Source organism: Thermobia domestica, chromosome 11 (assembly GCF_964235325.1).
Source record: "Thermobia domestica chromosome 11, izTheDome1.hap1.1, whole genome shotgun sequence".
NCBI classification, from domain to species: Eukaryota; Metazoa; Arthropoda; class Insecta; order Zygentoma; family Lepismatidae; genus Thermobia; species Thermobia domestica.
This window is the reverse complement of record NC_137464.1, coordinates 169,824,874-169,840,216: the sequence shown is the minus strand read 5'-3', so window position 1 is coordinate 169,840,216 and position 15,343 is coordinate 169,824,874. Positions and strand designations below refer to the sequence as shown.

The following is a 15,343-nucleotide window of genomic DNA, read 5'->3' as shown; positions in this document are numbered from 1 at the left end:
GATATTGTAATCAAACAAAAATGTAAGTTTCAGAGTTAATTATAAGTTTCATTAATCATACTGTATGCTTTCGTTTTGCTAGTGTCATAATAAAAATCATGATTAGTGTATATTTCAGGATCAGTTTCATCTGAGTAATGGAGTATCATACAGCATCAGTTTCTAGGTTTCAAACAAAGGATCCCGATTTTCTCGAAAATTATGCAAGAGGAATTATGCTCACCGCTATAATTTTGTTCAGTTCCATGAGATATATCGCTTGGTATATACCTCTTTATCGTCCTTAATTTTTTCCCCGTTAGATGCTAATAACATAGTAGAATTTATTCATTTCAAGACTGTTATCATTATACCATTCCTTCATATTACCCAAGTCCTGTCACGTCTTCAATTCATTTAATTTTGTAAAATGCTTTAAAGTCACCCGCAAATGAAAGAGTGTTAGGATACTGAATGCACAAGAGTGAACCATATTTGAGCCTGAGAACTTCTGTTAGCGTGCTGAATTTGTCATAAACATGTTTGTTACACATTATGACACATTTACAATTAAGAAAAGGCATGAAAACAATAAAAATACGGTAGTCTGTATGGTAATACACCGTAATCTACTAAATCAAAACCTTTTGAGAAAACAGTACACAAATCAAATCCACTTGATGGTTTCTGTACTTCACTTCCAATAAAGTAAGTAATCAGGCAACTTGAACTGTACCACAACATATGTTTGTTGTATTTGGACAACAGACTGGCTGCATATATTAATGAACATTTATGATAGTTGAAAGATGTATAGATTTATAGTTGTTATATGATATATCATCCGCTTTATATTACTTCCTGAAACACTTCAGAAACGCTGATAAAATAGTTTTAGACATAGACGGTAGCAGGGTATTTACCAGAGCTCTTAGTTTTAATGAATGAGACTTCCATCACTTCCTTTTCTTTACTTTTTTAAAATTCTGTATCATGGAAATTATTCAAATATAGAGACAATCTCGAAGTAGGAAATTCATTTCTAATATTCCTACTGTACTCTTCATTCTGGTGATTGTTTTAGAACACCAAATACAAGATCTACTACACTATGAAAACTTAGGAAATATAACTTTTTTTTAATGGTCCGTACAATAGCTCTTGTAATTAGTCAGATGTTTTCTCCACGTTTCTGCTTGATTTGACGACTACGTTTATCCCAAATTTTCTACGCGTTTTTAATTTTTTTTTTTTTCAAAATTATTATTTGCGTTGTAAAAGATCCATTCAAAAATCCAGTTTTGGTTCAAAACTTTCCTTTTGAAGCAGGAGGGATTAATATCCCACAGGTGTTTATATGAAATATGACTGGAGTATTTATACTCTTTTCCAATTATAACACGAAACCGTTGTCTTCTTCTAGATTTATCTTATCGTAACATAAAGCCAACGTCCTGAGAAAAAAAGGTACGCTGAATTGAAATTGATTACATTAATCCAATCGATGGGTTTTGTATATTTTGTTTTTCTCCGTATATAATTATAAATCTTAATATGACTTTTTTAATTGTTACTTTATATAAATGAAATGAAAACCTTCAGTTTTACGTCCCATGGTTATGTCGGCTACACTAAAGGAGACGGTGATGATGAGAAATGGATGAAATGGTGGAATGAATAACGTGATATGTAACTAGTTAAAGCTGATAACTGTGTAAACCGAAAATGAATTTCTTGTAAACAGACAATAGCCGGTGAGTGGTTAGAGATCAGTTGTTTCAGTTCCCTAAGACGACTACTGAAAACATTAGGATTCCACTGGAAGTGCCATAGTTGAAAAGAGCTTGCTACAATTAAAGTACTACACGCATGACACATATCTGTAATAAGAAGGCTGGAAATAAAGTACTGGCAACATACTTAATACACACATGATATTTAACGTTCATTGGCAATCATATTACAAGTCTTTGATATAATCTGTGTTATCCTGTACCGATTCCCAAATTCGTGGTAGCCGTCGTATGCCGTAGCTGATTATTTTCGTTGAACTCGGTGATGGACCGCCCTACAATGTGTGCTAAGGAAGGAATATCTGGAAAGCTGTTCCTTGATGAATTCTCTCAGCTGTGGAAACAGGTTAACATTACACAACCTCACGTCTGTAAGTGTGGTAAATGTTCCAAGACCTCCCAGTGTCACCTGACACCGTGGCTGCCATTTGACCACGAGTGTCAGGATGTGCTACACAATTTGATGACCAACTTCCATGGATACCTCCCAGATAGTCTACTAACGATTACTTTGAAGGAAACCATGCACTAGCTCCACTTGCTCTTCCATAATAGACATACAATATCTACGAATCCAATCTACTGGCTCCTCTCAGCCTGAACGAACCGCCTCGACTTATCGTGCAGCTTCCCGATACGGTAGTAAATCGTTGCATACGCTTCTTGCAACACTTCATCACACTGACGTACTCACTTGCCACGGACTACTTAAATTTTTATCCAAGAACGTTGTTTAAATTTTGCAAACGTTGTTTAACGTTAATTTTCCTCACACAACGCTGGCCGCTCCAAACTACTCGCTTTATCAACTGCCTTGAGTACTGTACACTTCGACAGTGTTTCTAACTACCAATTTATCTTTCTTGTGCATGATCATGCGTATATTCACCTTTCGATATCGTCGCCAGTATTTACGACCCTCGTATTTACCCCATTACATTCCAATTAATCAATTTGTAATATTTTTAAAAATAACAGTAAAACAGTAGTAAAAAATGAGAATGAAAAATTATTGATCTGATGTATTCAGTTAGTTCTTATAAGGCAGAAAGTTATAATAGTTTTCGAAGAAAGAAAACCTGAAACATTTTGATAAAGTTCTTCTCGGGCAATCAGCCAGGTGAAAACTGGTGGATAGGCCAACGTTTCGAGAGCTGTCATCGTTCTCATCATCAGGGCAATTATGTAGAGATCAGCGGATATAAGTAATATATACTCTGGGCTGGCGAAAATACTGGTTCCTGATTGGCTGATTCAATTTGAAAACTGGAGCTGTGATTGGCTGGCTATGTTCCGTAGTCCGTGGTACTGATTGGCTGAGGGTTATCTGGATGTTTGTGTGTCGTTTTCTTTGCTGTGGTACTGATGACCGGGTTCCACAGGGGGCTGAGTTGAAATCCAGTGTCTCTATTAACGTTGTTCGATTCATGAACTATGGCAAGAAATTCGGCTACTATCCTGATCCAGTAATTGGTGCTCCTGGTAATGATGGATGTGTCCTTAAATAAAACTTTATGGCCTTCTGTTAAACTGTGTTCAGCTAAACCTGATTTTTCTGGATGGAATAGTCTAATGTAATTTTCATGTTCTCTGCAACGTTGTTCAATGGTGCGTCCTGTTTGTCCTATATAAGCCTTTCCGCATTCACAGGGTATACGATACACGCCTGGTGTCTTTAAGCCCAAGTCATCTTTGATCGGGCGAAGTAAGTTTCTGATTTTTGGTGGCGGCTTGTGTATGGTCTTAATGTTGCAGAGAACATGAAAATTACATTAGACTATTCCATACAGAAAAATCAGGTTTAGCTGAACATAGTTTAACAGAAGGCCATAAAGTTTTATTTAAGGACACATCCATCATTACCAAGAGCGCCAATTACTGGACCAGGATAGTAGCCGAATCTCTTGCCATAGTTCATGAATCGAACAACGTTAATAGAGACACTGGATTTCAACTCAGCCCCCTGTGGAACCCGGTCATCAGTACCACAGCAAAGAAAACGACACACAAACATCCAGATAACCCTCAGCCAATCAGTACCACGGACTACGGAACATAGCCAGCCAATCACAGCTCCAGTTTTCAGATTGAATCAGCCAATCAGGAACCAGCATTTTCAGCCAATCAGGAACCAGCATTTTCGCCAGCCCAGAGTATATATTACTTATATCCGCTGATCTCTACATAATTGCCCTGATGATGAAAACGATGACAGCTCTCGAAACGTTGGCCTATCCACCAGTTTTCACCTAGCTGATTGCCCGAGAAGAACTTTATCATATACGCCGCCAGGAAAGCTTCAAATATTACCTGAAACATTTTGTACCGTTACTTTTGAGAGCTTTTATTTCAGATTTATTTACTTATTAGCTAACTTCCAGACACCATTAAAAGTCAATTTGTTTATCTACGTGGTCCGTTGCAACGTTTGAAAAAACTGCTATATTTCGTTGATTTCCTGTCAACATTAATGAGCATGTTATTACTCTCAGATTATTTCTTGAACTACTGCTTTCTCCATATTTGTTATTCTTCTAAAGTTACACTTATTAGCCTTAAAGCCTGTCCGCTTCTGAAATGGAATAACCTACACAACAATATATACTAAATATAAGGTGGCTGCCATCTTTACTTAGATAAGTTATCCCACTTCACAAGCGGACAGGCATATACTACACAGCTATTAATTTTGACTCCAAGTGATAATCATATTCTTTTCCAGTACATCAGAAGAAAAGCAAACATGGAATATGTAGAAATAGAAGAAATAATTTCAGAGTGTTAACACACTCGTCAATGTTGACAGAAATAAACTCAACGGAATACGGCAACTTCTTCAAAAGCCATGACGCAATATTCCGGAAAACAAACCTTGACTTGAAAATGGTGCGTTGAAATGTATATCTTAAGGGCTCGAAAAATCCTGGGCATCAGATCACCATGGAATGGCGACTGAAAATATGAGTCTGCTTTTTTATATGTTAGTATTCCCATTTTTTAATATTTTATGTTTCGATAGATTCAAGCGAACTTTTATAAATTTGTTATGAAGTTAAAAGTTTCCAATTTACCTCGAACCTCAATATATTATATAAATAGATAGACATAAATCACGCAATGCTGCTTTATAAATTTTCACTTATATTGAGTTCAATAGAGGTATAGCCTGTAGAATGAGCTACGCTTGTACATTTTATAGCAGTAAATACAATTTAAGGCCTAAAGATGTGGACTTAATTATCAGAGTGGATTTGTATTACTGTGGTGCCTGGTCAGAAGAAAATTTTTCTAGTCCTGCCTAACGTATTCCAGATACCAACTGAAAGGTCAATTAAGAAGTACTTGTGGCACATCTTTTTATAAATAAATAAGGTACACCAATAGAACCCTCAATATTTATTTATCATTATATTATGGGCAATAGTGATTTCATTCATTGATTAAATAATGAAAAATATAAGTAGGTATCAACAAATTCCCATAATACCACAAAATATGAGTTCCTCTAACGAAATTTCTGAGTTTAAAGGTAATTCATAACAACCTGGCTAGCAGAAACTTCCGTAAAGAGCACTTTATACGAGTCAATCTCAAGTACAATTACTTCATGTTACAGGAGTTCCTGTGAATGCACAAATATATAAATAATTTGTACCGTTTCATATCCCATTCTGTCGTGATATTACTTTTGTAAGTGTTTTTAAGAAACAGTGTCATGCACTGACTATACGAGAAGAATTGCAGCCCTGTTCGTTCTGAACTATCTTTGAATTCAGAATTTTCCTTAAAGGATAGTATGTTCCGTGCTGTTATGTAAATTAGCTGATAGCCGCTTATATTTCTGGAAACAGTGTTTTCCTTCATCAGGAAAATAGATCAACAAACACTGAGGATGCAACAGAGATGAGTACCTTATTTATTACATTAGAATAATTGACTATCAATAACAATAAAATCAACGGAAAAAATAAAATGAAATCTTTAACTTAACTTTCCATTATTATGCCTTTTAGCCTAAATGAGACACATGATTATTAGAATGAATTATTATTATTTATTTTGCGTTCAAGACATCACAGTATTGTTCACTTGTACATGCGAAAAGATTATGAAATAATTGACGGAATGAGAATGTGGAAGGAAAGGGGAAAACTCATGACAGGGTGCTGTCCACTACAGATACATTTGAGCTGAGGTTGAACCAGGAGCTTCTACTACCAGGGATAACAATGCAAAAGGAATTTTCAGAGTGCGTATTTCAACGTATTATCCACCATGCGCTTGATGGGATTGTCAAAAGATTATTTCGAAATATCTTAGAAAATCTGGCCGGTAGTAAGGTTTGAACTCGAAACTCCTAAGGCACGATGGCTCAGTGGTAAGAGCATTCACTTGTAGTGTTAGGGATTCACGGTTCAATCCCAAGCCATGCGAGACTGTGGTGGAGAAGATTGTGTCTGTGGGTTTTCTTGGGGTTCTCCATTTTATTCCATCAACTCTTTCATTATCATTCACCTCCATTAATCATCCATCTCCTTTAGCGTAAAGGGCATTATCATTGAATGTAAAACTAGAAATTCCATTTGATTCCATTTCGGAAATTTTCCATTGTAAAACAAGGACGCTAAGCATTCTTTCTTAGTACTAGTTAGACTTCGAGTTGGAACTGCGCCTTGGCTACTCACCTGTTATTTTAGTTGGATCTCTGCTTAATTACTCGTTTAACGTAACTCTGGAACTTATAATATTACTCTATAAAATGGCCATTTTCTTTGGCATTATAAATGGCTAATTTCGACGCCATCAATGTATACAGAGCATTTCAAAAGACTTGAATAGCAAAAAAGAAAAAAAGAAAGAAAAAAGAAAACAAAAGAGAAAGAAAGAAAGAAAATCGTTTCATGAGTATGTTAACACCGATATGTTAATTCGTGATATATAACTGAACACATCGTCAATTTTTAAAGCAACAGGTACAATAATTCATAATTCTACCGCCAAGTGGCAGACTGTTTAGTAAGAAAAGGCTACCGTGATGAAAACAAAGAATTTTGCGTCTTAGAATGTCACGTAAGCCTGTTTGTGCTGAGTGCACAACTTCCGTTACGTGTACGATTAATAAAGAACCGCCATTAAAGAATTAATTATGAAGGTCCTATGATCAATTCCAGCGAGCAGGAAATTTGCAAAGGTAACTCGTTTGGCAAAGGTAACTCGTTTCTGTGTCTGGAGCCGGTGTGGAGGAAATGTTTTCAGCGTAGCCCTCAGAAGCCCATAGCAAAAGCAGAAAGTGGCGAAACTATTTGTTACTTTAATACCAATTTTACTGACTAGTGTATTAACAGATTGGGGTCCTTGAGCATTTCCGTTCGTATCATATATTGCAACACACTCCGGTTCCTAGTCCAGTTCAGACAGATTTAAAACGCTGGTTTCAAACGTAAGAGATAACTCAATTGAAATTTTCAGAACCCTGAATGCGTAAAGCGTGACATTTGTTTCATTATTATACAAGCCCGTAACAGGACTGGATTTTGAATCCTGCGAACGTTCGCAGGAGGCGCTAGGTGAAGAGGGTGCCAAACCGGAAAACGAATTTTGTGATTTAAATGTCAATATTTATTAGAAAAGTTGTTATGATGAAAAAATTTCCAAATAGCTTCAAATAAATATTGTACTGACTGAGATAAACATAAAAGACATCATAAGGACAATGAAGTCGAATCTTTCCGTGGTTGGCTGTAAAACATACCTTTACAATTGAAATGGACTCGTACATCAATTGGCGCCAATGCCACTCACAAGGTGATGGTAGTTTGAGGAAGATTTCCCACAGCGCAGGGAGATTTAGGACAAATTTTTAAAGAGGAAAAAAGGGAAGTTTTACGAATATGAGATAAAATGAAGGGAAATTTAGCTTTTCAATTGATGTTATATTAAGCACTACGGCAGTACAACTAAAGACAGCGACATTCTTTTCACAAGTCCACCATATGCACAAAATATAAATATAACAGACTCTTCATTCTTCTCCCAACAATCCTTCCGTGGCCTTGCTAGAGAATTTCGTTGACAAATATGTCTTTGAAATAGGAATGGGTCAACAAACAAAAGGAAGTCAACTACACGTGTTGATTCAGTGGCATTATCACAGTAGGAAGAAATGTCTTCAAGGGTACTCCGCCTTGTCATAAAAAGTGTCCTCGCATAGTGCTTCAGTTCAATGACCACAGTTAAGGGTTGACAAATGCCATCGTAAATGAAATGCACATTATCGAAGTCCAAGTGACTAGGCTTTTGTTGTCCATTGGTCCAGGGAGAGGGCGAATACTAAAAGACGGGCGGTACAAATGGAACTTTGATCATATCTGAGAGAAATTTTAACTTAAGTTCCTAATATCAGTGGCTCACAATCCTGCTCACTTTGTTAATGTCTATTAGTTCATTTGTCATTCGTCAACATTTTTGTTTCTATCCTAAGTCATTTCGTTTTATATCATGTTTATATTGATGTGAGTTTTTACTTTTCAATAGTACTTTATTTCTCATAATAATAATGGCCAACGATAAGAAAACCAAATGAGCAATTTATAGGAAAAAAGCTATGAAACTTGAAATAAGATGAGAGGCAAACGAAGGCCTTAAACAATTTCTTTTGACTTCTGGACAAAATTTCGAAAGTGATAATGTTGAGGTGGGGGAGTTTTTAATACCTGTTACTGTTAACAAAGCATTTGCAAGTCGACAAACTTTTGAAACTGTAAACTTATTTTACTTGATTGCAGTAATTTTATTGTAAAATTAAAATGGAATGGATACGGCCCCTTCGGTTACGAGTCTGCCATTCATATTTTAATGTATTTAAAAATGTGTTTGAATACAATTAGTTTTCACGCAGTATATGCGTATATAACTCGAAAGGGTAACTGTAATCAAAATCGAAACTGTAATCGAAAGGTCATTAGGATTATAAGTAAATTTTTTTTCAAAACTCTCACTGTCAATCACAGAAGCGTATACATGTGCTCATTGTATTATAAAAATGTAAGAATCATTATCAATCTATTATCTCGCATTACATTTTTAGATGAAGCGATATTTATAAACATTTGGTAATAGTCCTAATGCAACGTAAATTTTTCATTTATGCTATTAATTACTTGTGTTCAGGTATGCACCGACAGAAGTGGCCCGAGAGTCTGGATCCCCAGAACTTTTAATTTTTACGAAAATTAGCACAATTTCAGTTTCTACATAGCTTCCGTAATTTTCCAGGCATTGTTCATAGCGTGGTATAAATTTGTGTGTTCCTGCGTCATAGAATGTTGCCGCCTGTATTGCCAACCATGTGGTAACATGTTTTAACTCTTCATCGTTGTTGAAGCGCTTACCACCAGGGAAAGAGATGGAAGTCGGTAGGAGCGAGATCGAGACTGAACGGAGGATGGCCAAAAACGTCCCAGCCAAAGCTTTCAAGGAGTTGTTTGGTCACATTCGCAGTGAGTGGTCGGGCGTTGTCGTGAATGAAAACCACATCTTTTAAAAGCATTCTTCTGCGTTTGTTCTGTATTGCACAGTGCACTTTCCTAAGCGTCTCGCAATAAACATCTTTATTGATTGTTGCACCTCGTAGTAAATATTCAATCAGTAAAATGTCTTGTCTGTTCCAAAATACTGTGCACATGACTTTTCGAAGTGTCAAGAATTGCTTTGGTTTAACCTTTGTTGGGGTCGAAGTGTGCCTTCATTCAATGGATTGCCGTTTCGTTTCAGATGTGTCATAAGCAATCCAAGTTTCATCTCCAGAAGTGACTATCTGCGATAAAAAGTTCTCGCCATCATCATGATAACGTGTCAGAAAATCAAGTGCGCTGCCCATCCGTTGTTTTTTTGTTCTTCAGTGAGAAGTTTAGGCACCCAACGTGCGCAAAGTTTACGAGAACCTAGTTTTTCAGTAACAATCTCGTAAAGTGCTGTTCGTGAAATTTGTGGAAATTGAAGACTAACGTAAGAGCATTAATCGCAAACCTACGGTTGTTCCTAATCCTCTCTTCGACTGCACTCACGTTCATCAGAAACCACAGACGGACGTCCACATCATTCTTTGTCATGCACTTGATCACGCCCTTCCTTAAATTGTCGGACCCATCTTCTCACCATTGAATCACTCATTGCATTTTCCCCGTAAACCTCGCAGATTTGTCGATGAATGTCACTTGGTTTTACGTTCTTCGCTTTCAGAAAACGTATCACAGATCTAACTTCACAAGCGGTGGGATTTTTGATTAAAGCTGCCATTATAAAGAATCACTACGAACGACATGCAACACAGAGCGATCTCAAAATAGCGTCATTTCGTTCTGCTTGGATCAGAGTAACTTGTACGCATGAACAGAACAGCGACTGTAGCGCTGCCAAGGAGAAAAATTGAGACGAAACTTATTTTACGAACTTCCTATCGTATTTGAGATCAACTATATCTCAAGAACGATTAAATGGACTAGCTTTAATGGTCATTAAAAATGATATACTCAATGAAATGGATACGGATGAAATAATGAGATTTTTGCCAGATTGAAAGCCAGAAAATTTTTATAAAATGAAATTTTCAGTAACAAAGAAAACGAGAAATTAGGTTAATTACCATAATCATATTGCTAGAAAGTACTATGTACGTACATACGCTTTTAATGAAGCCTAAGAACATACTTCTTTGTCAAAATCAAACCTATAGTAATGTTAGACCTGAAGCTCATGAGTTTTACTCTATTTCGACTTTTATGTATTTATGTTTCAAATGTACTTGTCAAGATAAATCTTAGGTATATATCTTAGTTGTGTCTTGTGCTTATTTAATTTTTAAAAAATGCTATTAATTATTAAAATTAGAGCTTTGCTCAGTATTCGTCAGCAGCCAATTAGTTATAGTTTTGTCATTTCTCGTTAATATTCACAGCGAGACTACAGATATTGAAGAAATTTGCAATTGTAACAATTTTTGAAGAATTTTTGTCCATTGTAACTTTCTACTCTTTTATCATCATTTAGGTAGGGGCGCCGAAATATTGTTTGCTTACCCTTAAGAAATGTCTAGAACCGGTCCTGGCCCGTAAACGGATTTAGACAACAACAAACAATAGCTGTGAACACTAAGAAAGTACAGAAGTTATTTGCACATAAACTCAGGAGTAGTAAATGGAATTTACAGAAGTGTATCCCGGAACACTTAGTGTCGATCTCTCTATTTATAGGTTTTGAAGTGATATTAATTTAATCAAAAAAATAGATTCCGGCTACCATCATGTCTGTGCTTGATGATGATTCCAGAGAGAATCGAAATATTGAGAGGATAATGACTTAAGCAGGAGTGGAAGTTAAGGATACCAGGTAAGATTTTGAGTTTGCATTTTAGTATGATTCCTAGGAATGATCGAAGTCACCCCATCAACTACCGAAGTTACACTTAAGGAATTTTTGTGAACTAACCGCAGCAGAGTAGTTAAACCTTTAATGTTTCAGATAAACCCTATAGTCTGCAATGGACACCAGTTTGGAACTACTCTGATTAAAGACACAAAATATACACTAGTTTTCATCTTGCAGTTACGAGACACAAGATTTCTAACCAGCCCGCACCGCTAGTCTAGTGGCTAGCACACGCGACTTCGGTGCACGTGATTCTGGGTTCAATGCTCGGTGGGAAAGCACAAAAATTTAATTTCACAATTATTTACTTCGACTAATCAACCGTTTCCTTTAGTCTCAAGAGCATGAGCGTGGGACGTTGAATTAAAATGTTTCAGTTCTTTTTTTCGGTTTGTAACAATGGCATAAACATGCAGAAAAACAATTCTTTGTGCCAATATTTTAAAGTCGGCAATGAATACATTGCTACTTGTTCCGTTCTTTTAATATATTTTAACATGTGCCGATCCTCTAAAATACAATAATAAGCAATCGGCCGAAGTCACCCAATTCTGTGGCACTGAAAATCTACACATGTCATCAATCATGACTATCTATTTATAAATTCTTGGAGAAAAATCTGCAGTGAACATCTTATGAACAATAGCTTCTGTTCGAAATTTGCTGTACTGTATCGCAAATTTATTTTCAAATTGAAGGAACTTATTTTATTTGTTCTAAATAATATAAACTAAGAATGATACCGGTTTGTTATAAACAGATTGTTAGCATGTTGGGGGGGGGGGGGGGAGAGGGGAAGATTGGACTAATGTTTAGCAGAAGGAGTCCAGCAATTGTTTCTAAAACATGTTACAATTTTGGTAATTACTGTTCACATTAGGTTAGTTTAGGTGAGTTTGGGTTAGTTTATGTTAGATTATGTTAGTGTAGGGGTCGAGCATCATTTTCCAAAAAATTATTAAAGAATTTCGCTCATTTCTGCTTATATTAGGTTAGTTCAGGTTACGTGAGATTAGATTTGGTTACGTTATGTTAGGTCTAAGTACTTGCATGACTTTTTTTTTTTTTTTTTACGTGCTTCTGGACCCCTTTTGCTAAACATAACCCGAAGATTGTTCGTGTTCATAAAAAAAAAAAAAAAGATGGTTCGTCCCTCAATAATACACTAACTTTTGTCGGGAGAAAACCTCGGTCCGATTATTAACCGAGGTTCCATCATATGGTGTCACTGTATAAAACCGTGAATAGACATACCAACTTTTATTTGCGAACGTCCTTCTTAGGAACAAGTTTCTTAAACTATGAATACTTTCGCTAATGAAACATAAGGAACACATATCAATCTACGCCACAATATTGGCCTGAAAGCAATCCTCAAGTGACCGAAATTCTTCACAATGATCATCAATATTTCAAGCACGTTCTTTCGAGTGCTCATCCTCAAGATAATTTTAAAGCTTATATCATGTTGGGCAGCTAGCTGATCACATGCTATGATGTTGAACTATACTATAGCAGCAATAAAGTAATTATCAGAATCTATGGATACCAGTACCTAAATTCCATCTCCCTATACAGTGTGTATCACGTACACTTATTTCAAGCTCCAATCGTTCTATTAACGACCGCTTAGTGCATTATACCTAATCAGTCATTAATTTCCTATAACCTATTTAAAGAACGGTCAGTGTTTACGAACCAAGCATAATTGTTTTAAAGTATTTTGCAATATAGCTATAAAGTGTTTTCTGTTTCTACACTACCAACTGCATTTATGATAATCTTTCAAAAATGAAGTAAGTATTTACATAAAATCAAGTAGGGCTCCCCATAGGTTTGATTTGCTTAACAAATACATAATTTTTCAATTAACCTACTACAGATATTACAGATTGATACAGAATTTAAATCTTCACGCAGCGCATCGTATCTTTTTTTGGTCAATGTTCCGTTAAGGGGGTCCAGTGTCTTTGATACCACTTCTTTGTATTGATTTTCATTTGATTACATAATATAACGTTATATTAGGTTAGGTTAGCTTAAGGGGGTCCAGTGTAGTTTTGGACACCCTTAACGGAACATGGACTTTTTTTTTAATATACAGCATCTTTAGTCAGTATATGGAAAACGGAAAAAAAAAATTAAAGAAACACATTTAAAAATGTGCTACCACAAACGATCCTATAAAGAAAATAGCACAACAGAACTGGAATGCCCAGGGTATTTGATTTATCTATTGGAAGCCCCACTTGAAGAAAACTTTCAATTAAAACAATGAAAGACCAGTATTGATTTTTGTTGTAAACAAGGAGCTTATATATTTAAGATTCAAGTAGCATCAACAAAAAAAGAAAGAAAAAAATCAGTTTTTTTTCTCACATATAGGAACAGAGTCATTTCATTTTCCTGTGTCAAGACTTTTGCTTTTATTTGAAGTTCTTAGTTGCGGAATAGGAGTGAAAAAAGCAGTGCCGTTTGTTTCTTTATGATCCACAAACGCAACCTTGGAATTTCTTTCTCAAGCAACTACACTCCTCTTCAAGTGACAATAATCTTCTCAATTTACATCTTAAAATTTGTACATCTCCAAGCTGAGTATACTGCTCCAATTTCCTTGATAGTTCAGCACATTCTTTCTGAGCTTTTTTCGCTTCATCTTCAGCTATGTGTTTACTTTGCAATGTACGATCTAATTCTAGTTGCAACGCTCTCTGTTCACAGCGTAATAACTCAGATTCGTTTTCCTTTGCTTTCAGCTGTAGAACTTCAGCCTCTAAATGACACAAAGCTTGAACTTTGAGGTCCAATGTTTCTTTTTCTCCTTTTAGACTTGCATATTTCTTTGCCATGTCTTGAAAATCGCTGTAAATATCTTTAAGATGCGCCATCCCGTCAATCTTTTCCTTTAAGCAATCCCTTTCTGCCTCCACAATTTTTAGCTTTCTTATTTGTTCCTGAAGACAGAAGCGTTCTTCTTCTAAGCAACGCAGCATCTTCTCTTTTTCGTTCAAACGCCTTACCTCTTTTTCAAGGTTTGAAATTTTTGCCTCCGCAAAACATTTGTCTTGTTTCAGCTGTCGTGCTAAACTCGTGCATTCCTCGAGCTCCGATCTTAGTTGTGCTTCAACCCCACAAGAACCAAGGCAAGGCATCCGGGATTTGCATGTTTGACATGTCGGATACCCACAACCTCCAGGTGGTGGAGGACAAGAAATTGCAGGGGGACATTGTTTAATCGGTTGGCATTGCGGAGGTAATGAACATGCTGAATAGAAAGGAGGGGGATATGGTCGAATTGATGTACAAGGCATAGAATGGCATTGGGAATGAGAACTACTCTTCTTCTTGTCTTGGACTTCGCCAAGCTGACCTTTCAAATTACCCAAGCGGCATTCCAGATCTGTCATGCTCTTCTCCATTTCTTCTGCTTTACTAGAAAGTTTGGTTAAGTTGTCTTGTAAGGTGTGTACCTCAAATTTCGAACAGGAAGATGCTGCAGGGCAACACTTGCATTTACCATTCATTTTCAATACTTCAATTTTAAGTGTGCCTGGCAAAATTTACGGAAAATTTATTCTAGTTACATATAATGAACGTTCCATGAAGTAAGATCAATTAGTTATCGTCGTGATGTAACAACTGCATCTTACCTTCAAATCCGATAACGGAAATCAACTCCAAATCTTCAACGTCTTGAGCCATTACAGCTGATTAAAATTGTTGTTTTTTCTGATTTACAACATAATTATATGAAAAATATTACACGCTCCCTGTTTTCAAATATCGGCTGTTTACATAAACATCAATGTTACCATAGCAACTTCATTTACCAGATCTTAACACTCAAAATATCACGAAAGATTTGGTGTGAAAAATGTTTCGTTATGATACCTCTGAACAGTCAATAACAAATACGCTTGGAAAAGTGATGCCTAATAAAAAAATATAAAATAATAAAATGGTAACTAGTAAGGTGATATATACATGAAATAATCATCACAAATTGTAGCTTTTAAATTTCATATACTTTGACTAAATTGGGCAATGGGCAGAGGTAAGATTTTAAAATCACAAGGATACTAGGGGATGTAGAAGAAAAACGAAACTCATTCCAAAATAATTTGCGTTGACGCAGCGGAAAATGT

The 15,343-nt window shown here is 36.0% G+C and overlaps 1 protein-coding gene across 2 annotated transcripts in view; it reads right to left on the bottom strand.

Moving 5' to 3' along the window:
* Positions 1–15,032, bottom strand: part of LOC145664554 (cilia- and flagella-associated protein 52) — a 101,169-nt gene extending 86,137 nt beyond the window's left edge. The window contains exon 1 of one of the 2 annotated variants that reach the window (XM_081731321.1): positions 14,849–15,032. In XM_081731321.1, the coding sequence (XP_081587447.1) occupies positions 14,849–14,900 (52 nt within the window). In that variant the 5' untranslated portion in view covers positions 14,901–15,032. The remainder of the gene's footprint in view (positions 1–14,848) is intronic. The other variant, XM_081731322.1, reaches the window with a different exon arrangement.
* Between the last annotated feature and the right edge of the window lie 311 nt (positions 15,033–15,343).